Raw genomic sequence first — 23145 nt, 5'->3', positions numbered from 1 at the left:
TATTAAAATGTCTAATTTAATCAATTTGCTTATTATGACCTAATTCATCTTAAGCAGTGTTTTCTATTTTATAGCATCCATGCGAAAACAACCTATTTGTCTCTAAGTAGCGGTGCAAATGTTTAGCTAAACTTGCTGAATTATCCCTATTATTTTCCAATAATTTCCAATCTCCTTGACAGCAAGTTTTAACAGTTCCTCCTAGTGGTCACTAGGGGACATCGGGAATAGATTTGGACAAAACACCTGTGCTCACATTTTATTTTTTGTTATTTTTTAAAAAGCTTACATAATAAGGATGACTAGTTTGCATCAATATATAAATTACAGTAGACTCAGTGGAAGAACATTAAAAGGAAGGAAGAATATTATTAATACCTCTTGAACTTTTTCACTTTCTCTTACTTTCTAATGATACCTTATATTTTTACATGGATTTTCTTCAATAGACCAACACAAAGAGATGTATAATTGTGAGGTGGGATGGAAGAAACGCATTGCTTTCAAATATTTTCACAAATAAGAATAAAAAAAAACATTGCCATGTATTTATGTTCAGCCTCCTCTGGACCTTTTTTTAACCAGTTGAGTTATTAAGAACAAATTCTTATTTGCAATATGCTCCAATAGTATGTAGGGACTGATTGAAGAGGGGACTGAGGCCATGAGATTGACTTTTATATTAGTCCGGTGAAGTTGCAGGTTGTGGGAACTCTGTCTGTCAGCAGTTCTCCAACTCGACCTTGGGTTGATGAACTGTGACTAGCAGGAAATCCCCAGTACCACTGTGACTGTGGCTTTTTGAAAGTTACAACATTACACAATGTTTATGGAAAAACCTAAAAAATAAAAAAAAAACAATGTTCAATAATGCTCTAAATCTGATCTTACTAAGCTTGAGCTATTTTCTAAGGACAAATTTAATTTACTTGTTGTGCAAAGCTGCTAGAGACGAATCCCCAAAGACCTGCAGCTGTACTTGCGATGGAAGAAGGTTCTGCAAAGTACTGATTGTTTACCACAAAAGCATGACACAGTTTTCTGATTTTGTTTTGCCTCATATCACAGTAAATATTGTTCTTATGGAGAAGTAGGGAAAGACATTTATGAGTTATTTGTTTGATCACATACGATTTCTTTCAGAAAGGAAGAGATGTAGTAAATAAACCAGTTAATCTCTGATCAGAGGTTAAGCATCTGGAGGAACAAGAGCTCGGCATATTCTTCCTGTAAAAGCTTTATGGTTTCTTTATAGAAACTTTTACCAACACTGCCTTATATTTCACTTGTAGGTAGTTAATAATATGGCGCCATCTAACGGCTGAACATGTGTATAAACATTGCAATTGACAGCATCATTGTGAGAAATCTGATGTAGAACATCAGCTGGAGCGACCTTTTTCTGGAAGAGGCTACAGCGATTGTTTATTGGCCATCTGCCCAGATCAGGACTGTTTATAGCCAAAATGTACTTGCTGGCACTGTTACTGTTTGCTACTGTTTGCCAAGGGAAAGAGCTATTTTTGGAGAAATTATCTGTTTTTGAAGAAGAGTTCAAATCGCATCGGTAGAGACACAAAACAGAAAACGAAATTTGAAATCTGAACTTAAATGACCAATCTGCTTCAACCAAAACACAGCTATGTGTTTACACGTTAGAGCTGTAATGTTAGTTATGCAACAACTGCTGCTCTGGAGCTGCTGCTCCTTATGAAGAGAGCTACAGTTATTTCCAAGATGTTGTCTCAGATAACATGTTTTTTTTTTCTCGTCTATCAGCTTTACTGTAAAAGCTGCTGAGTTTCCACATTCGCCGGCAACATCCTGCTTCACTGCCTTCAACAGCTTTTATGTTTGTGCTGCAGACTGTGCTGCACCAGACACTCTTCAGTACAGAATATCAGCATAGAGATGTCCTCGCTGTTGTGTTTTAACCTTTAAAGGTTTAACATTTTAAAAAAGATTTAACAAACGGAAAGGATTTGAAGTTGTTTTGTTGTATTACTTCAGAGGAGGAAGTGTGTTAGCTGTGTGTATTTCAGTTTTATGTTGTGTAATATGATGTGATGTAAGCATTGAGGAAAAAAAAACCATCAGAGCCACAGTAAGACTATAGTACTCTGGAAAAAAATAGAGTCATCCCCTACTTCTTTCTATTTTCCTTCCAAGCAGCCACATTATCTTATAGTTTTTAAATCAAGCCTCTGAAGGCCTTTTAAAGTGTTTTTGTTTATTTTACCGTTGCTGCTTTTTCACTAATAGTCATTGTTTGACTTTGTTTCAAGCAGTGTGTCACACTCATTTGGTTTTATTTTGGCAGTTTGACAGAGTAGATGAGTTTAGCACCTGCAAAGTGATTCTCAAAGAACTTTTACCTGAATTTGGCTCGTTTTGTATGATCAACCACAGGAAGCTCAGGCCTTGTCGTTGCTCAATTTCCCCCATTTTCTTAAAGATATGACTTTAGGTGTTGCTGCCCTGCTGAGAATTTATTTATTTATTAAAGATTTTATCCATTTCTCAAGTTTCTTCTTTTTTAACGAAACACTACATGATTTTCTATCATGGTCAGATACAAAGACAGATAAAAAAATATAAAAGTATTGATCTAGACTCTTTTATAGGGCTACAAAAAGTCGCTGTCTTCAGCAGGACAAAGTAATGTGCTTTTGTCTCATTTCCTAAAACAATTTCAGCTCTTAGTATATATGAGTAAATTAATATCACTTTGTCCTGGAATAACAGTTAAAGGTGGAAAACTAACTTAGTGATATTAAGACGGCTAATAGAAAGTAATTTTCATATAAAAGGAGAAAAACTGTATAATGCAAAATTCAAACAAGTAACTAAATGAACTGTTGAAACAATACGTTGTGTTGGGTTGCTATTTTTATTCTCATGGTTTTAGAAGTAAAAGGCGAAGTGATCGATGAAGTCCCTACAAATATAGTTTCTCCTACACACAACACAAAAACCCTTCAGAAACAAAGCAGTCAGTCTAGTCAATAGATCCTTGGATTTGGGAATGGCCTGCTGGCTCCATCCCTCTCTGACTGTGCCAGATCAGCGGGGTCTGGTGATGAATCATTGATGACCGGTTCCAACAGCTTAATGGCCTCTAATGTTCGCTAATGATCCCCCGTCATCGCCACGTGCATGGCCTTAATGGATCCAATGCCGTGGGGACTTCTGTGGTTTGGACTCCAGGAGCTCGGCCTCTGCGCGTGGAGCGCCGTACAACAGGAAGTGCCAAAGTCATGAGCACACGGCCGCGGAGGAGCTCCACGGGCGCAGCATGGCTTTCCCTCTCCGTCGATCGACCTCAGGTAGGGCCAGAAGGGAAAACTTTTACTGAGAAATTAGAAATGTAGTCACAAAGACGCACGGATATAATCCCAATTTCAAGAATTAGTTATTTTACTGAAAAAGTCTTGACAATGAGGTGCAATATGTAAAGATATAAAGTGAATATGATTAGGTTTGAGGCTTTGTTATTATTTGTGACTTACTGTTGTTGAACGGTCCTTAAATACTTAACTTGAATTTTAACTATCCTAGCTGAACGTTCATCTATTGGCGGTTTAAACGGGATAAAACTTGGTTCTGCTCAGATAAAGAATCGAAGAGCTGTCCTTGGTGCTGAAAATTACGCAGGGCGCACCCCTCAGACTGATTGGATCTGCTGCACAGGATCATGAGCATAGAAACACTCATGTAAACACATGAACTGTGAATTACATGCATTTTGAAGTTGCTTCTCAATATTGCTTTAATGTTTGTTTTTAAATTTTGGAATTGAAGCATAAATCTGTGTTTCCTCTAGACTCGCAGGGGAAACCTTTCACCGCTACAAAAATAATTACAGAATTAAAGTAACACAGGTCCAGTAATTTAAAAAGTAAATTACTGATTAAATGGATTGTTATCTGTTGACTTTTGCTACAATTTCACTCAAAAACCTCAGGTTTTCTCTCTTTGCTTTCATAGTTGACCTGCTGGGTGATTTCTTTCGTCTATACATCTATCACCCCAAAGTTCCTTGGTTCTATAATCCCAAATCAACAAATCAATCAATTAATCAGTTATGGAGTTCCAACCACATGAAATAAAGCAGAGCCACCCCAAGGTGGTAAAAGGGCCGTTTCACAGTTTAATTAGGAGGTCATTGTCCATCAGCCACCAAAGAACCGCTACTGATGTCTGCTTTATACCATCTTCATTTGTTTGACATTCTGCTTAAATTCAAGTTTTAATTGTTTAAAACTCTTCAGCAAAAGCTCATCTAGCACTTTTATTTTGCATGAACAGATTTACAGACCTTAAGGTCAGAGAGAAGCTGGCAGCAGAGAAGACTTGTAGAGATTAAATATTAAATATCGGTTATTTAATGACTGCAACAGACTGGCGACCTGTCCGGTGTGACCCGGACGTTCCGGACGTTCCGGACGTTCCTCTCATCTGGAACGATAGCTGGAGACGAACCAGCAACCCTCCTGACCCCATTAGGGACAAGGGTGTTAGAAAATGGATGGATGGATTGATGGGTTATTTAAAGACTTATAGAGACATTAAATAACTGAAATCTCAAAATCAATTAATCGTGGTTTAAGAGAATGCTGTTTATTGACTGATAAATTACTGTCATTATGTGTTAATATTTTAATCTGTCTTACAAAGTGTGAAATGTTCTTGGGGCTCCACCATCAGCTCCATATAAGGGCTGAGTCAGCAATGTGAGTTTCTCATAATTGTCCTCCTGGTCAAACTATTGAAACCATCAGCAGGAGACTTTGTGAAACTCCAAGCAAACGTAAAAGTATGCGCCTTGCTAGTGAAGCTAGCTGTGAATCCACATTGGTACAATTAATTGGTTGATTTTGTTTTCTCGTTTGGTGATCAGTAGTTCTTCTTTGCTTCTGTTGAGCTGCTTGTCTATTGATTAACTTATTGATTTCCTTTTACATCAACATTTGACATTGTCGTCAGCTGGAGACAAAACCGATTGACTGGTTGGTGTTAGTGCTCGTAGCTGATTTGCTAACGCTAATCTAAATTTAAGACATTTCCAGAGTCTTACAAAATCATTCACATTTTCCCACAAAGCACAACGTAAGAAGTATTTTATTGAAATATTTGTGCCAGATTAATGAAAAATAATGGCAAATCATCAATGCAAGGAGAAAGATTCATGGCTTTAAAAGTTTCAAACAAATCAACTTTTCAAAACATTTGTTAGGTATTTGTATTCAGCCCCCTTGAACACCTTGCAGAAACATTTTTCACCGCTGTTACACCGAGTCTTTTGAAATTGGATAATGAGTGTCTAGCTGGATTTTAGCTAAATATAGCCACAGATTCTCAAATACACAATTTAATACATAAATAATCTTTTATTTGTTTTTCCATTGTATCTGTGGTTGTGTGCTTTGGCTCATTCTCCTTTCCCATCTGTTTGCTGTGATCCCGACATGGTTTGTGTCAAAGTGGACTTTCTTTTAACTAAAACAAACTGCCATATCATATCTTAAAGGCCAAATTTGTAGAGTGCATGGCCATTCATTGATAATCCCCACTTGGGAAGGGGATTTCTGTAGATCCTTCAAAGTTACAATGAGCTCCCAGCAGCTCATCTTTTCGTTGCTCTTTTTGCCAGGACTGTCAGTTCAAGTGAACATCTGTTTCACGGCAGGACTGCAGCTGTCCCGTACGCTTTCCATGTTTTGTTGATAGATAGAAAGCGGTCTACGAAATGTTCAAGGCTTTGGATAAACTTCTTCACAATGTTCTCCCTAACTTGTCTGATGTGTCACTTTGTCTTCATGATGCTAATATGATCTGACATCATTTTTTCTTCACTTAACGATGTGCTTCTTTTTGTTGCTCCGTTTTGTGTACCACCAGAAAATACATTGATGTTTGTGGCTTTGGCAAAGTGATAAATTGAATAAAAGAAAAGTTTACTTCAGTAGATGTAAGGCCAGACATGATACAGAAACAGTAATGAGACCAGTGAAATATAAACCCTGGAATGAATTAGCATCATGCTCAGGATGACGCAAGCATGTTTCCTCCCGTCTGTAACCACATTAGATGTTTTAGTTCTTAATATACTGTGCTCAGTGGTTGGAGAGAGGCTGTTAAGAACCATTTGTGATGTGCGGTCTTGGTTACTGACCGCATGTATCTTATCACCATAAAGAATATGGCAATAAAAAAATACATCTAGTTTCAGAGACAGTTTCAAATGTCTACCAACTTTTGCATTAGCTTCAACAATGACCCAAAACCCCCAAACCAGATGTATCCTATGTTTAAATTGGTTAGGAAACATTAGTTGTTTCCAAATTTGGATGTGAAACTAAACTGAAAATGTATTCAGTTCACTTTTCCAATTAAAAGACTTATAACTTTAACTTAACACTCTATTGCCCGTCTCTTTTCTCAACTCGTAATTCTTTCCCACAGATTGTGAGACTTGTAATAAGACAAATCTCACAATCTGTGCTTAATAATTTCCAGCATCTGTTTCTTAAAAGAACAACATGCACTGTCTTCTATTTTGCCCCCCAACCCTCGACCAGGGTTAGCGGGCGTCAGACTGTGCGCCCCCTTTTTGATCACCTCCTCTTCGTCTTTTGGGTTTCTTGCTCTGCTCCATCCTAGCTGCATCCGGTTAGAACAGCTGTGTATTTGTTTTCCTGTGGGGGCCGCCTGAAGGCAGCAGGCATGCGTGAAGTGGCTCATTCGTGACGAGGATCTGTGCTCGTCTCCACTCAAGTGCTAATGCAAAGGAAATGCCTAGAAAAATGACACCTCGTCTAATCTGAACTGTTCACTCTGTTATTAACCTCCTCCTCAAGCTGCTGCCTTTCAGCCATGGTGAACCACCGCAAGGCAGTCAGAGGCCCCTCCTCTTTGTTTTAATATTATCCAGTGGTCTGCTTTTTTTTTAAAACGAACAAATGTACACTGCCATCAAAAACAGACTGGGTAATGAAGTGTGGATTTTCAATGCAGGATTTCACTGAATTCAGAAGATTTTAAAAAATGAGAATGAAAAAAAGCTATTCAGATTTTTGTGTATTTTGGTCAATGACCTCAGAAGAGGTATTGCAGTTGGCATTAGGTTCAACTTTATGTGTTTAATTCAGAAAACTCCAATTCATAGTTCAAACTTATTTGGATAGAGCTGCGGATGATTTTCAGTGCTTGAGTTTGCATGAATCTGCTTATGATCATTTTTCCATTTTTCTATCTGAGGGTTAAGTTTTTATTCCTGAAGAACCTTAGTAGTGAAATCTGGCCATCCTGTTCGTCTTCACAAACTTTACCTGCAGGGTTTATTTCGTGACGAGGATCAAGTGAAAACATGTATTTATACATACGTTTGTCTCAGTTAAGCACATCATCAGGTAGATAAATGAATGTTAAATAAATGACGTTAAACAGTCATAGAATTCATTTATTTAGGCTCTGAAACTGCAGACCTGTTCACCCTTTTAAGTTGTTGCTTCTATTGAAATATTTTGGTGCTCTTTGCTGGTAGATGATGGTAGATGGTTGTGTGGTCTGTGACGAAGCCGGCCAAGAAGAAAAGTTTTTGATTCACTGTTGTGATAATGTTCAAATCGTTACATGAGATCCTGGCTGAAATGATCAGATCCTGCAATTGAATGAAATGATCTTTCTCTGCAGCATGGCTGGCCTCCGCCAAGGCTATGGGGTGGAGGACTCCATCATCTGAGCTGCTGCTCTTCTGCATCAAAAGAAATTAACTACATATCCCAAAGGTAGCTAGAAAGTGCTCCTGGGCAGAATAAATGGACACAGGAAGCTTTTAGCTTTTACGTGTTTATTAACAAGATAAATGTTTTTTTTTTATTTGAACTAATGGTCACTGACCACTGGAGAGCTGTCCAGTGCCTCCCCTCTTGTCCAGTGCGCCCCCTGCCTCCTCACTGCCCTGCAAGCACATAGATGAAGAATGGACAGATGGCCGCTGATCAGAGCCAATTATAGGAAATAGATTTCAATCTCTGGCTGAGTAGTGTGTTTGTTTTCCATGATTCCTCAGTTTTCTTTATTTTAAAAGTGCCTTCACATTTATATTATTTCTCATCCAGTCCATCTCTTTTCTTTTCTTCACCCATCCTTCACTTTTTAATCCTTTTTGAGGGTTCATTTTTGCTTCTTTCTCACTCAGTCACATTCAATATCTAATTTTCTCCCTCAACCCCTCCTCTTCTATTATCCGTCCTCTCATTCATTCACGCTCGCCTCTCCCTCCTCTTTTTTTCTTGTATATTCTCCTCCTCCTATATTACACCCACTCCCTCCTTCCCAAGTGCCCCCCACCCCCTCTTCCCCTTCCCTCTGTCTATCCCTGCCTATCACACATCAGTGCAACATGTAAATATCATGCCACGTGGGGTGCAGGGCTACAGGTGTCCTATATCTGACTGAGCTTCCAGAACCCCCTCCCCACCTGCACCCACTGTTCCCTGTATGCATGCACACCCCCTCCACCCCCCTGCTCATCGCTCCTCATCCTCTGAGCGGGCTGGGCTGCAGCAGTTTTATGAACGGCACGGCAGCAGCATCATGATCCCCTTTCCGCCGATCGCGCCCCGAGTTGTTTCATTGATAAACATTGCGGCTGCTGCATTTCTGTCACGGACAGCGTCGAGGAGTGGAGCGTCTCCGTGGAGAGGAGCAGAAGACGAGGAGCAGAGACGGCAGCAGCTGCAGTGATCATCAACAACAACAGCCGGCGCCGATCACACCAGTTCAGAAGCTGTTGATTCGCCACTTGGACGCGGAGTGGATCTTTACGCAGCCTCTGCTCTCCTTCCACACTCTCTTGGGACACTTGGAAAAAAAAAAATCACCTGAGGGGATAGTGAGACAGCTTTTGCCACTCAAGACCCCCCTCCACCCCCCTCCCTGGGGGATGGGAGGCGGCGTCGTTAAGGTTCAGGCGCTGGAGCATTTCTGCACCTACTTCCATGAGGCGCCCGGACGCGCCGATGGAGGATTCTGGATGTTTTCCCCTGAAAAAGCCCCTCGGCAATCTGCGAGCCTCCATGGGCCGGGCGTGTGAAGCGAACTGAGTCGTGGGTGGCGTAGAACCCCTCACTTTTTAACACGTACATACACACCCCTACCGGCTTGTTCGCGAACAGTTCTTCCAGCCGGGACGCACAGCCTCGCTTCACGCCGCCGGGTTGAGCAGCATGTCCCGGGCAGCGGCGATCGCCAGCTCCCTGATCCGCCAGAAGCGGCAGGCGAGAGAGCGGGAGAAGGCGAACGCCTGCCGCGGCAGCAGCAGTCCGAGCAACAGCAAGGGCGCCAACGACAAGCCGAGCAAGCTGAATGTGTTCTCTCGAGTCAAATTGTTTGGATCGAGGAAGAAGAGGAAGAGAAGGCGACCACCAGGTTTGAGGGAGGGAAGGGGAGCGAAAGAACCAGCCATCAAAATCTTCATCAACATCATCATCATCCAACACCATTTTTCTTCATCGCCAAGGCAGGCTCACCTCTTCTTCATTTGTCCCCATCATATAGACCGCTGTTGGGCTGTTGAGGTTGCAATGTACACGTTGCGTTTAATTAGCCATTTATTTCGGCCCACGGTGGAGTCCTGTAGCAGCAGGTGTCTGCAAACATCACGCAAAGCAGAAAACTGCTGCTCTGTCATGTGACATCACTTCATATCCATCTGGTTTTAATACAAGCAGCAAAGACTGGAGATGCAAACACTTCCTGCTTCTTGGAGAGTCCTGACTTTGACATAAGCAAGTGCATTTTAATGCGTTTCCTCTCCTCTTTTCTCTTTCAGAGCCCCAGCTAAAGGGCATTGTGACCAGGCTCTCCAGTCGCCAGGGCTTCCAGCTGCAGATGCAGCAGGACGGCACCGTCGATGGAACCAAGGATGAGGACAGCACCTATGGTAAGGCTGGATCCCGTTTCACCCCCAGGCTGTGAGGTTTACCAGTGCTGCTGCTTCTCACCAAGCAAGAGAAGCAGAATAAAATAGTGTAGAACTTCTCTAAATCATATTTTGTAGATGCAAAAACAGGAAATAAAGGGAAATTTATAGTTGACACAATGAAGCAGTGTTTGAAAAGTAGTGCGCTTATTATGTTGTTAGAACTATATACCAAGTAGAATACAATTTCAGTACATTAGCTACTAGATATAAATGCATTAAGATGCATGTATTTTCTTCTCAAGCATTCAAATAATGTTTGCAGTGTGACTGATAACTACTTACACAACATTACATACATATGTTTAGGTAACTGAAGTTAGTGAGAAATGATCATTTTTGAGTGAAATATTTTAACTACTTCCTAAATTAACTGCCGGGGGAGACGGGATGCAGGATAACTGTCATTTCATATTACAAACGTCCTGATGCATTATAAAACAATCTAAAATGTAAAAGTAGATATTTATTTTTACTGTGGCACATTTGGTTGTTTTATTTGCCTTTTTGTTTTCTTTAACTCGCACAGAGAGTGCTCTATGACTGAAAACGGTTCACATGACAGGGGCTCACAGGGAGTCATATTTCTTTACATTGCAGAAATAGTTCTTGAAGTGTTGTCTCATTTCTCAGTTGGACATTCTGACCTCTGTCTGAATTAATTAGTTTCTGTTTCTGTGCTTTTTATCCTTGTTGAATCTAGTTTAGTCTTTATTGCTAACGTTAACATTTTGGGACAAAACTATTGCCTGTTTTTTTGCATTATTGTGGAAGACAATTCTGGCTTTTTTACTTATTGATGTCATGGACACTCTTACCTGGTAGCTGTAAGGAACTGCGGTAATCTTTTGACACAGGAATATAAAGTTGTTATCTTACATATGATGTGTTGTAATACTCTATAATGCTGAGGAGAGCATGCAGGTATTAAATAAAAGAGGCCAGAGATTGGAGTCTTTAGCGACTCCGTTTGTTATCTTTTGCTAAATGAAAGCAGCAAAACATTTCATCCATTTCCAACAAAATCATTTCCTACCAGTCATTAAACATCCAAACCAGAAACTGAAAAATCAGTTTTAAGTAGAAATAAAATTATTATTATTATTATTTTGGCATTCATCTGTCTGCTGTTTGTCCATCCAGTCATCCACTCATATTTACCTAAAGGTTTAGCTAAAAATGACTGGAAACTCTGACATTTGAATCTTAAAAAGCTAGATACTCCCAACATTGAGACTCAGCTACAGTAGGTTCAAATTCAATCTCTTGCTTCAATAAAACACTTTCAAATACTGTAATTTACTTTTGCTTTGAGAGTCAAGAATTGTTCAAACACATATCCTCTGTTTTGTGCTCTCCCTAGTCATAAGGTGGGTTTAACTTCACAGAATTGAAGAGTATTTCATCATGGCAAAGGTTTGGTATCTAGCAATGACTGATTAAATTTAGCACCTTTATAAGCACTTTGGGGTTCGCCTCTACCTCTGGTTAAATCCAATTTAAAGATAAACGTCACAGTGTGGAAAGGCGTTTGATCCTGAACATTTAATTCAGGCAGTCACTCAACAACATGTCAAGTGCTCATTTAATTAGTAAGATGGAGCACGTTTTTTCCTCCAAATGTCAGGTGACGGCGCTGTCTGTGGAATCTGTCCGTGCCGGCTGGTTAAATGAATTGATTAAACATCAACAGAAAACATTGTGCGGTTTTCCAATTTCAGAAATAATGACGGATATGAGGATAAAAGATCTCCATCTCTTTTGTTGTACTTTTCCCTTCACTTAATTGTATATATCCTTACCCCCCCAAGCTCCCCCCCCAAAAAAACAAAAAAAAAACAACAACTTAGATTTACACAAATCATTTCAATTTTGTTGGTGTTTTTAAGATAGCAGTCTTCTTGTGCACAGTTGATTTCGGCAGCATCTTGCAGTAATCATCTGCTTCTCCAGCTGCCAGCTACTGAGCACAAAGCAAAACACATAAAAGTGTTTTCTCTAATTAAATGATTACATGCAGCATACATCATGTAAACGCCCACATGAACCTGGTCACCCATGTCGGGGGTTTGGAAAGATAATCCCTGTAATCCAAGTCTCCAAGCAGCCACAGTCATTAAAAAGAACATGGTTGGCTGATTGACTGTAATTAAATAAAGGCTCGACACACAAAACAGGGACAAATCACCACATCCCTTCCATGGCTTCTCAGTCTACTGTAGTGACTTTTCCATATTAATGGAAATGGAAAACAACGACCGCCGGCGGTATTTATAGTGCCTGTTAGAAGTTTAGCTGGACTCATCTGGGATATGAATATCAAATTATTTGGGGACTTTTAATATAACATTTGACCAAGTTGAAATGATTATACAGCAGAGAGCGTCAATGAATAGGAAGGAATAGGCAATCTTTCTATTCCGCACAAGGTCGAAACTATTCATACAAGCTCAAATATTATGATCTGTCCTTAGTTAGTTTCCTGCCGTAGACCATACTCAACAGAAGAATCCCCACTTTTCTGATACGTCGTTCCTGAAGCTTCATGTTATATTGCTTTATCCATTCCAAAACTATTTATGCTGTATGTTTGTTGGGTTCATAGTTTAAATCATTTAGTTTTCATGTCATGTAAAAATGTATACTTTGGAGGTCATCCTTCTTTGTTACTTCACCCACTTAAAAGCCTTGCATTGATTCCTCAGTTTTTCCCGTTCTTGTGGATAAATCCCTTTTACCAGAATAATTTTGGATTGTTCTTGTGGGCAGCTACAAATTTAGTTTGTGCTTATTTGAGCAGTTCTCCTTTCTTGGTCAGCATCCCATCAGTCCAGGTTGATATAAGGCTGAATTCACCGTGGATGCTGGTGTTCCAGTACCTCCCAGTTTCATAATGGGTTGGAGACTGTTGATCCTGGGTTGTCCTTAAACATAATCAACTATTTTCTCCTGAAAGGCCTCCTCAAATCATGTTAAAGAGAATGGGCTATTTTTAAAGCCATGCTGATGCAGGGAAAATAACCAGTTTAAAATGAGTTCTATCTTGAGTAGCCAAATATTCAGCCATGTTTACGGCAAAGACCTGATGGAGATTAACAATATGTTGGAGGTGCACATTGAAGAAGGACACTGAACCATGTGTATATCAATTTGATTTTATCCATGTGTGTCACTTTGATCAGGTGCCACTGAAATGAAAACTTGTGTTACATTCAGTCTTATGCACCCGATTGTTGTTTTTAAAGTGTCATCGGTTCTCTGAAGAAAGAGCATTTTAAATGCATGATTAACACCCCAAACTCTGTATGTATGAAAACTGTATGTAAACTTCTGGCATGTCATTTTCTGCTCACATTTTCAATCTTACTGCACTCCATCTGAAATATATATTTTTTCAGTCATACGCTATCTCCTGTGCTGAAGACGTATCACAACATCAAATAAGACAGAATGGTTTGCAGCTGTAAGGTTTCAGATTTCCCAAACAAGATAACAAGCTACCCAAAGTATAGTTATTTTATCTAATGGAGAACTGAGTAAACAATGGAGCCAGGCTTTGTATTTTTCAGCAACTAGCTTTAATTACTACTATTACTATTACTGTTCTCCTTCAGTATCAATGCAAATCTCTGAATTGCAACTAGCATGACTTTATTGACATTTTTCAACTATAACCATTCACTAATCTCGACTACTAAGCTACGGGATCTGAATGCATTCAGCTGAACTGTAATATTAATTGGCTGTATTGATTTTAAAATGACCTGAGTTGAATGAACTGCATGTGTTTGAAATTTAGTCTGACTTCTACACTCTGATTTGTGACTGAGTTGCACCCAAACAAAAAAAAAAACTGAAGACATTTGGCACTTTTATTGTTATTATACATCTTCCAATGTGCCCTGAGATTTCATTTGCTGAGTATTGGCTGCATCCCAGCTCTATCTTGCATTTTGCTTTGACGCTAAACCTAAACATTTCTACAGACCTATCGCACCTCCCACACACCAGCAGCACTCCCTTGCAGAAGCAGCCCCTTAGTCTGAACGATAGCAGTGGCGCTACAGCAATCTCCTTAGAAGTGGCTCAAAGCATAAAGAGCTTGTGGTGTTTTGTTGTTCCCACAAAGTTCCTTAAATACCCATATAATTGCCCCCCCACCTCTAATCCTCATTTCTGGTACCAAGCAGAAAAGAGACACCTCGAATGCTCATAAATATATAGGCACATACTCAATAACAGGTGGGAGTTTGTAACATTATGGCTGAATGGTGTTCATTGACATGGATGATTTCCCCGTGGAATCACCCCGCACCCATTTCAGAGTTAAAGCTCTCGCCCCCAAAATGTGTATTGGATTTTTTTAAGAATAATTATGGGTTATAGTTGGGAAAATTTCAACAGATGGGAATAAGCACCCACATTAAAATAAAGCCAGAGACTTCTTCTAGTATTCAATTGAATTGTTCTGCAGTCGCTTACATCATGTCTAAAACGGCTTTTAAATGACATTGCACTGGAGAAAAATTAACGACTTTTGGTTTGGTGCTGCTGATGGATAAACGTTAGATTATTAAAATTACTTTTCAACCAATATCTGTGATGTCTCAGCTTTTAAACTGCTGACTTTTCTTGAGTTCAAATGTGTTACCTTTGACTGACTATTGCAATGTAGTGCATATGAAGAAGAAAAATAACATATGTATTTATTTATTTTTTTTATCAATTAAAATCTGAAAAATGTGGCCTATGTTTATATTCCGTCCCCTGAGTTGAGACTGTGAAACAACAATCTGTTGCTTTCACAGCTGCAAAGTCCTTTGTGTCTCAACCAGCTTTTTCACAGACATTTTCGTCCACGCTTTACCAAATAGCTCAGGCTCAGTCAGATTGCATCAGGAGAATCTGTAAACACACATTTTCCAGTCGTACCACATGCAGTTTCCCAACCTGATGTAGCTCTGAACTTCTACTCCACTTTTGGAGTGGATGTAATGTGACAACATCTAAAAGAGTTCAAGGTCCAAGACCTGGTACCCAATGCTTAACATGAATATTTTTTCTCTCTTGTTTAAAACAATGTTTTGCAAATTTTGCTGACATTTCCTACCTTTCTCCTTGCAGACAGTATATTGTGCAGGAAGCTAAATTGTTTATGCTGTTGTTTGTGCCTGACTGAACTTTTAAAATTGCTTCTCTGTGGCAAAATGGAAGTGTCATTATGTCAGTGATATTGATGAGGATCATTCTCTGTTTTCCTCCCTCTGAACATCCATTTGTTTTCTCTCTCTGAACGTGTTGTTTGTTTGTGTGCAGCCCTGTTCAACCTGATCCCTGTGGGGCTCCGTGTCGTCGCTATCCAGGGCGTCCAGACCAAACTCTACCTGGCAATGAACAACGAAGGCTTCGTCTACACATCGGTAGGTCACTAAAAACGGCGCCGTCATGACTAATATGATAGATTTCTGTCATGTTGACTAATGAAGCAAAAGCTTCCACCGAGAGAACACTCATTATTGCGCTCTCGTCACATCGACACCTTTAACGACACGCCATCTGAGCCTCACTTATCCATCTCTGATTTCTTCTGCTCGCCCTCTTGTTTTTGTTGTTGCCTTTGGTCATTCTTGATGAAAAAGATTTCTCCTGAAATTTGTCCTCATGTCGTTTCCAAATGCTGCTGCATTTATTTAATCAGACAGGCCAGAAGGTTGGAGTTGGCTGCAGGGCTGCGCTTCGAGCACCTCGTTTTAGCTCTTCAGCTCTGGTGGTGGGTGGTGTGGAAGCAATAACAACAAGAACCAACAAAAATAACACACACAAACACTCTCTCTCTCACACACACACACACACGCACACACACACACACACACACACACACACACACACACACACACACACACACACGCACACACACACACACACACACACACACACACACACTTCTGGCAATCTGTACAAGCAAAGCTACAAGACCAAGTGATGAAAACTAACAAAGAGGAAATAAAAAAAAAAAAAAAAAACGATGCCCACCTCTGTATTTGCAATCACGTATACCACCACAATATCTGGTCCATCATATTCGAGATGCTTTCTGCTGTTTTTCAAACCTCTGTCATAACACTGATATCACTTGTTCCATCTCCTGACTTGATATTAAAAAAAACCCAACACAGCACGGCCCTCTGCTTTTCACACCAGGTCTGGCCAGACGTCACACAGCTCAGGCCTAATCAACATTCTTGCTGTATTAACACATGTCAGTGAGAAACAGCATCCTTTCTGTATCTTCCTGTTTCCCTCAGCAACCTGGCCACCATCTTTCCCAGTGGGCTGGTTGGTATTCAAGGGAGTAGCTGGTTGCTATGGAGACACAGGAATAAGGAAATGCAAATGTCAGCTGTCCTAAGTTGGTGCAGCTCATTTCTTTGAGACCACGGCCCGGCCAAGATAATGATTCTAAGAGCAGAGCGCCTGATGGTTGAAAGGAGGGACTGATTAGAAAGTTTTGAAACAGAGCTGCCGTTACAAAACGCACGCATGCCCTATCTTCACTCTCCTCCTGCAGCTAATGCTCCCGAATTTTTGCATCTTTTCTGGGCAATTTCTTCTAACACACCTCCCGTTCTGCTCTCAGGAACATTTCACCCCGGAGTGTAAGTTCAAGGAGTCTGTGTTTGAGAACTACTACGTCACATACTCGTCCATGATGTACAGACAGCAGCAGTCAGGCCGGGCGTGGTACCTGGGACTCAACAAGGAGGGAGCGATCATGAAGGGGAACCACGTGAAGAAGAACAAGGCTGCCGCACACTTCATACCGAAACCACTTAAAGGTAGGACTGAACCAACTCTTTAAAAGATGCTCTGCTTATTTGAAGGTTTATTATTTGATTTTAGAATCAACTATAAAAATTGTCAGTGAGGAGCTCACATAAACTGATGACAAGAGGACACAGCATCCTCTGTGATTTTTAAGTTTTATCCCACCTATCAGAAGCTCAATGTCGTCCTGCTTCATCTGTTTCAAAACCATATTTGAAGTACATTTTGAAATGTTGTTCTGTTGAATCACTAAATTGTGGCTCATGTATCAAAGAATGTAGAGCCGATAACTGGAGGTGAAGCTGGAGATTTTCATCAGGGCAGTGATGCCAAATACAAATCAAAACTGGTTTCGAAAATGTTTGGTTTCTAGAATGGCTCCATCCTTCACACTGTTGAAAATATATAGATATGATGGCATTCATATATTTTGGGTCTGTGGCAAAAGACAACCAATTATAGGGAGCTCAACCAATTAGGTTCCTAATATTGGGCAAATATTCTGCCCAATGGTTACAAAAAGAGTGTGGTTTCTCCACAATTTGATATCTGCATTAAGTTTTACTTCTGGAGTAAAAAATGTTACTTAAGGTAAATTGTGCTCCAGCATTGTCTTCGTACTTATGTAGCACTGAAACAGACAAATTGTTTATTACAAACTAAGCCAGGGAGCAACAGATTCCACGGCCATGTTAGAACATTTTACAGTATGAGGCTGTTGCTTTCACATACCATCTGCATCACACATTTCCCACTTCTACAGCATCTACACAACTGCTGCTATTAATATTGCTGCAAAAATCCAGTAGTAATATTACAGAGTGATATGCAATACTTTACAGACAGTCTGCACTAATGGACGTTCACTCACGTTGGTGTGCCTGATGCTTGAAACTAAAACTCACGCCGGGGCCCATTTTCTGATTAATTTAAAAAAAGACCATTGGATTGTGATGTCTTGATAAAAGCAACATATACCATCCTGACCATGAAATATATACGGGTCAGTTTTTAAAAACATTTAGTTTGTATTTCATCATTTAACACTGGAGAAAAAGTTCCTCCATACTGAGTGTTTGGTAAGCTTCTCACTATTGGCACTATTTTATACTATATTTACAAGTAAAAAAAAAAATATTATTATACATACTCTGCACAGTGGGGCAGCTATTGTTGCAATTTGTTTTAAATTCTCTGTTTTGTTGTCCTTTTGGTCATTTTTAGGCCCTCAATCTTAAAAATCTACACTATTTGTTAACAAAATGATGTAAAAGAGGCAGCTGTTCAGTCCTTGATTAAGAAGTGCTAAGCTAGCCACATGCTGGTGCATAAAAGCGAGAGAAGAAAAATCTGGTGAGCTGTTAGGTTACAATTCACACAGCTTAGAAGCAGAATCTGGAGTGGAAGGAAAATAACTCCCTTCGCTGTGGCCTTTGTGACTCTGCAGGACTTTTACAAAACATCCAAAGCTACTCAACACACCAAACGAATGGTGCGTTATAAACTTATAAATTATAAAATGAGCTTCTAACATCTGAAAACAAAGTTTTAATTAAGTCTTTTCTCCTTAAAGTCAATTTCCTCTGAACCTGCATTATTTTCAAGCTTTCTTCACTTTAATGTTTCAGCTGTATTGTATAGCACACTGTATGCTTTGTGCAGAGAATTAAAATAATTAATCTGCTGCTGTTCCTTTTAAGATAGCCCAAAGTCTGATTAAGGGAAGCACACTTGATGTTTGCTCTGCTTTAATTTAATATGCAGCTTACTCAAGTGTAACATGGGAAAGCGTGATATTTTAGAAGACACACAAAGAACAGTAATTAACCTTTACATGGCCCGTTAGATGGCCTGCATTTAATATTTTGAATGTTCATGAACAAATATGCTACAATGTTCACAGATTTGAAGTGCATATATGTAAATTTAGAAAATGCTGATTAACTGTAAATCTGAACATGTTTTTATTTAAAAAAGAACCTAAAAATAATTAACACCTAAATGTTTGTTGGGAAAGATTGATAAAAGTGAATCATATTTACTTATTAATTTGTTTATTTATTTACATGTTCAAAATAGAAAATAAGTAAAACATCCTATGAAAAATAATTGAATCCTATTTTGTTTTTTAATTCTTAAGGACAACTTTTTTTAATAAAAAAAGTTTATTTGCATTTCTATCAACATTTTATCCTCTCATACATAGTTGAATAGCTCTGCCTCTTAAAAGTAGGCCTGATGTTTGCAAGATTGTTCATATGTTGGAACAGAAAATCTGTTATCAATAATCTGTAAAAAAAAAAAAAAAAAATCTCAATAATCTCAATAAAAAGGAGATTACTGGAAAACTGTGTCCCATTTTTGCATTAATTGCAGAGGTGTTTACAATCTGCTCTCTTTTATCTGACATTCAACGCCTTCATCAGAGACGGTGGAAAATCTCTGAGTCTGTTGAGGAAAACACACTTGGATATTTAATTGGATCTGCATTAAAGAAAAGCTTTGGGTTTTATCTTTTTCCACAGTGCAGATCACTTTTCATTCTGATTCCCTGTGTCCTTGTTTTCTTCTGATTAGCTTTTAATGGGATACATTTTGTTCAGATATTTTGTTTTGAGTATGTCAGTTGCTTTCTTTCTTCATTTTTGTTGTGTGTTCTTGTTTGCTTCCTGTCTTCTTTTAAGGAGCTTTTCTTTATTTTGCTTTCACCTGCATTTGTATGGCAACCAAAAATAAAACATGCACCCGGACCGGTGTTAGCAATAAATAAGGCATTTTGTTTTGTAGCTTCCAATACCATGCTAAGTTAAATTGCTATTTAAATGTTTTTAAAAGCTCCAGTCTGCATTTGATCATTTTTAGTTCAATATCCTTCATGCAGTTGAATAAGCAGAGAGTCATCTTACATTCATTTCCTTTTCTTTGTTCTTTTTTCTTAATGCAATGTAAAGTAACAGAAAATTCTTGCATAATATTTCATCACAAAGATCTCTGACCAGGTCAAAACTCATATAGTAGCAGTTGTCATTTGTGTGGACATAGTGAAGAACAATCACAGTAGACACATATGTTGTAGACACATGTTTTGTTTGTTGCTCCAAATTTTAGAGGCAGTAAAAATGGAGCTCCTTCTCTACACTTGAATTATTTGCTCTAAGGAGTTTTATAATCCGTTTTCCATTGTCTTCGCCTGACAGCTTCTCTGTTTGGGCCCATGTTTCCTGTCAGTCAGCCGGCTGAAAATGCTCATCAAGGTCTGCGAGCGCTCTTTCTTCACTAAGAAATCATTCAGCACCATTCAGTTCTATTCATACAGCATCGATTCACAACAAACATCATCTCAAGGCGCTTTAGGAGATGAAGAGATCCTATTCATATATAGAAGCATATTCAGCAATCATATCATTTAGGTTCATCCAGATCATGCGCAGGCTATACTCTATTTAATAAAATGTTTTAAAATTTCATAAAAGTAAAAAAGATCTTTAAAATAATCATTCATGAAGTGTACTATGTAAATGTATATATGTGATTTATGTAATGCAAAATAAAACAGTAGAAGTCCATAGTTTTGGCCTGAGGTTCTAATCAATACCACTGTGCGATCAACAGATCCAATAACTATTTAATGACTAACACTACTGCCAGTAATGGACCCTCACTGAGCTAAGGACCTCCATGTTTAGCATTTGCTTGCTAGTCTGACTCGCAAGCGCTCCTGATTTGTTTGGATGCCTGCATCTGTACGCAGCAGGCAGCAGCTTCTAATGGCGAAGCTCTAAAAGTAAGTCAAGTACCTCTAAAAAGCTCTTTGACTTGCCAGATGCGCCAGGTTAGCGCAAGAGTGGTAAATTTCCCTTGGGAATCAGCAGAGAGCAAAACAAAGCTGAGAACGAAGTGGCTATTGGATTTGCATTCATTAAATGGACGCAAACCTGACTCAAAACAAATGCTGGGGCTGTTTCTAATCTGCTTGTTTGTTACTGAGTGACTGTTAACTAATTGATTCTTTAATTAAATTATTGTTCCTTTGTTAATTTCCTTTATTATTCCCAATTAATGACAGGAAGTCCTACGTTTCTGCACTCGCACATATTGAACAGCTCAAAACGATCATTAAGGAGGAGCTGAAGCACGCTAAATGCGCCGACTGAACAAGGCCGCACACGTGTGTTTTCGGCTCAAGGTGTAAAGTGCTCTGAGTGGTCGATAAGACCAGAAGAGGGTTATGTAAATGCATTTACCATATCAAACCTGAGTGGTTCTCTAACTATATTAATAATTCATGTGTGTCTGTTTGCGTAGTGGCCATGTACAGGGAGCCCTCCCTCCATGACCTGACAGAACTGTCACGTTCCGGCAGCGGCACGCCGACCAAGAGCCGCAGCGCTTCAGCCCTGCTCAACGGCGGACGGAAGACACCCAGCAACGACGACCTGTCCTAGCCTCTCCACTTCCTCACTGACGCGTTCAAACCCAAGCACTCATCCCAACAGGAACAAACACTCACCCACAAACACACAAATCTCAGGCCAACATCCCCATTACTTCTGAGAGGGAGGAGAAGATGAGGTCAAACACAGAGAAGAGAGAGTTCTTCGTCTTCTCAGAGCCCACTGTGACTGACTGTGATGTACATAAATCAAGGACAATCAACCCTTTTTGGCTCTGCTGCCCCCGGCGACGGGAACGCGACTTGAGGACCGCTTCTCTCTAACATTAAAAAGATACAACAGAGGAGGGAGAGCGACAAGGAAGGGACAGACGAGTTCAGTCAGTCACAAAGTATACGTTCAACAGACTGTTACAGAGAACCAAAGAGTTAAAGTGTTACCTATCCTGGTATAAAAAGGGGCCAGAGAGTTACATGGAGTTTCAAAAGTGAGGAGGGCAGTCTTTATTTACAGGTGCATATTGATAAATTACAGGTTTAAAGGGTTTTTTTTTTTCCCCAGTAATACAATTCAAAAAGCGAAACTTGTATATTAAACTGATTCTTTACACAAATTTATATATTTTTAGGATTTAATTTAGTCAATGTAGATGATTATGACTTACAGCTTACATAAAAGTCTCAAAATTCAATTTCTCAGTAAACTAGGATATTACATAAAACTAATTAGAAAGGATTTTAACAGGTATCCCTTGTTTTTCTCCTTCCACTCAGTTTTCCAGTATGCTTGAATAAAGCAAACAGCTTCTTTAACAATGACTTTTTATTTCTTTCCTTCCTTGTGGAAGGCATCAGTCACTGTCTACTGGATAACTGTGGAGTCTACAGTCTTCTCCGTCGTTGTGTAAGCCATATACACACATGGCATAAACACTTTTTTTTTTGGTCCGTCTTTGAACTCTTCCATAACAAAAACCTATAAATTGTTATTGATGAAGAACATTGCTGTTCAAAATGCTGTATCCAAGCAGTTGGAAGGTTGAGTGCAAGAAAAAAGGTGTGGATGAGAAATCCTGATTGTGCAGTTGGGATAACCAATCAGTTTCATGCAATGTCTTAGTTGTGGGAACAGCTGAATTTTGGGATTTCTTAAACTGTAAGAAATATTTCACCATATGTGCAATGAATCTATATTAGTTTCACTTTATGACTTGAATTGCTTGAATGGATGAATTATTGAAATGCACCTGTATGCTACTGTACGCTATGTTTACACGCAGCTCATGGGGTTAAGTCATATTTTCAAAAATGATGGACGTATTCCTTGTAAAATTATAAGGATTTATTTGTTTGCATGCACGTGCGCCTCTGTGTATGCGTGCGTGTGTGTATATGAGTGTGCGCGTGCGAGAGAGAAAGCTGTGTTTGCAGTAGGTGTGTGTGAGCGCGCACGCATGTGTCTTCTACCTTTTTAAGATCTGTTGTATCAGACGAACCTCCTGAGGGCTTCAGCAGGTCACATATAAGGTTTACTGTATATGCTCACTTCTTACGGGCGACGCTGTTGTTTATCTTTCCGTTGATAGCTGTCGTCCCTTGCTGTTTGTTTGTTTGTTTGTTGTTGCATGGAAGCTCGTGGACCTCTGCTCAGTAGCAGCATGCTGAAGGTCCCCCAGGCCTTTTTCCCCCTTTGGGTCTTACATGTTAACGACCACAAGAAAACACTAGTGAGCCAATAGTGTGATACCAGAACACTAGTGAACCAATGTGAGGGTGTTAGAACACTTCTGGACCAATAGTATTGCACCAGAACATGTGTGGACCAATGGTGTTGAACCAGAACTTTGGTAAACCAATGGGAGCACAGATTATCTTCATATTTTGGTTCCTGCTGTGCACAAACTAGAAATGCACTAAATAAACTTTGTAAAGAAGCAAA

At 39.5% G+C, this 23145-nt stretch overlaps 1 protein-coding gene across 3 annotated transcripts in view; it reads left to right on the top strand.

Moving 5' to 3' along the window:
* LOC106940192 (fibroblast growth factor 13-like) overlaps positions 1–23145 on the top strand; it is a 24202-nt gene extending 1057 nt beyond the window's left edge. Inside the window, exons 1-5 of one of the 3 annotated variants that reach the window (XM_015022877.1) lie at positions 3227–3326; positions 9839–9949; positions 15305–15408; positions 16626–16824; positions 21119–23145. In XM_015022877.1, the coding sequence (XP_014878363.1) occupies positions 3296–3326; positions 9839–9949; positions 15305–15408; positions 16626–16824; positions 21119–21258 (585 nt within the window). In that variant the 5' untranslated portion in view covers positions 3227–3295 and the 3' untranslated portion in view covers positions 21259–23145. Of the gene's footprint in view, positions 1–3226; positions 3327–8375; positions 9436–9838; positions 9950–15304; positions 15409–16625; positions 16825–21118 lie in introns of those variants that run through there. The other 2 variants (XM_015022862.1, XM_015022869.1) reach the window with 2 other exon arrangements.

Source organism: Poecilia latipinna, unplaced genomic scaffold (assembly GCF_001443285.1).
Source record: "Poecilia latipinna isolate Pla-1442-1.1 unplaced genomic scaffold, P_latipinna-1.0 Scaffold87, whole genome shotgun sequence".
In the NCBI taxonomy this organism is placed as follows: Eukaryota; Metazoa; Chordata; class Actinopteri; order Cyprinodontiformes; family Poeciliidae; genus Poecilia; species Poecilia latipinna.
The sequence above is the reverse complement of the archived record's forward strand: the minus strand, read 5'-3'. Positions and strand labels throughout refer to the sequence as shown.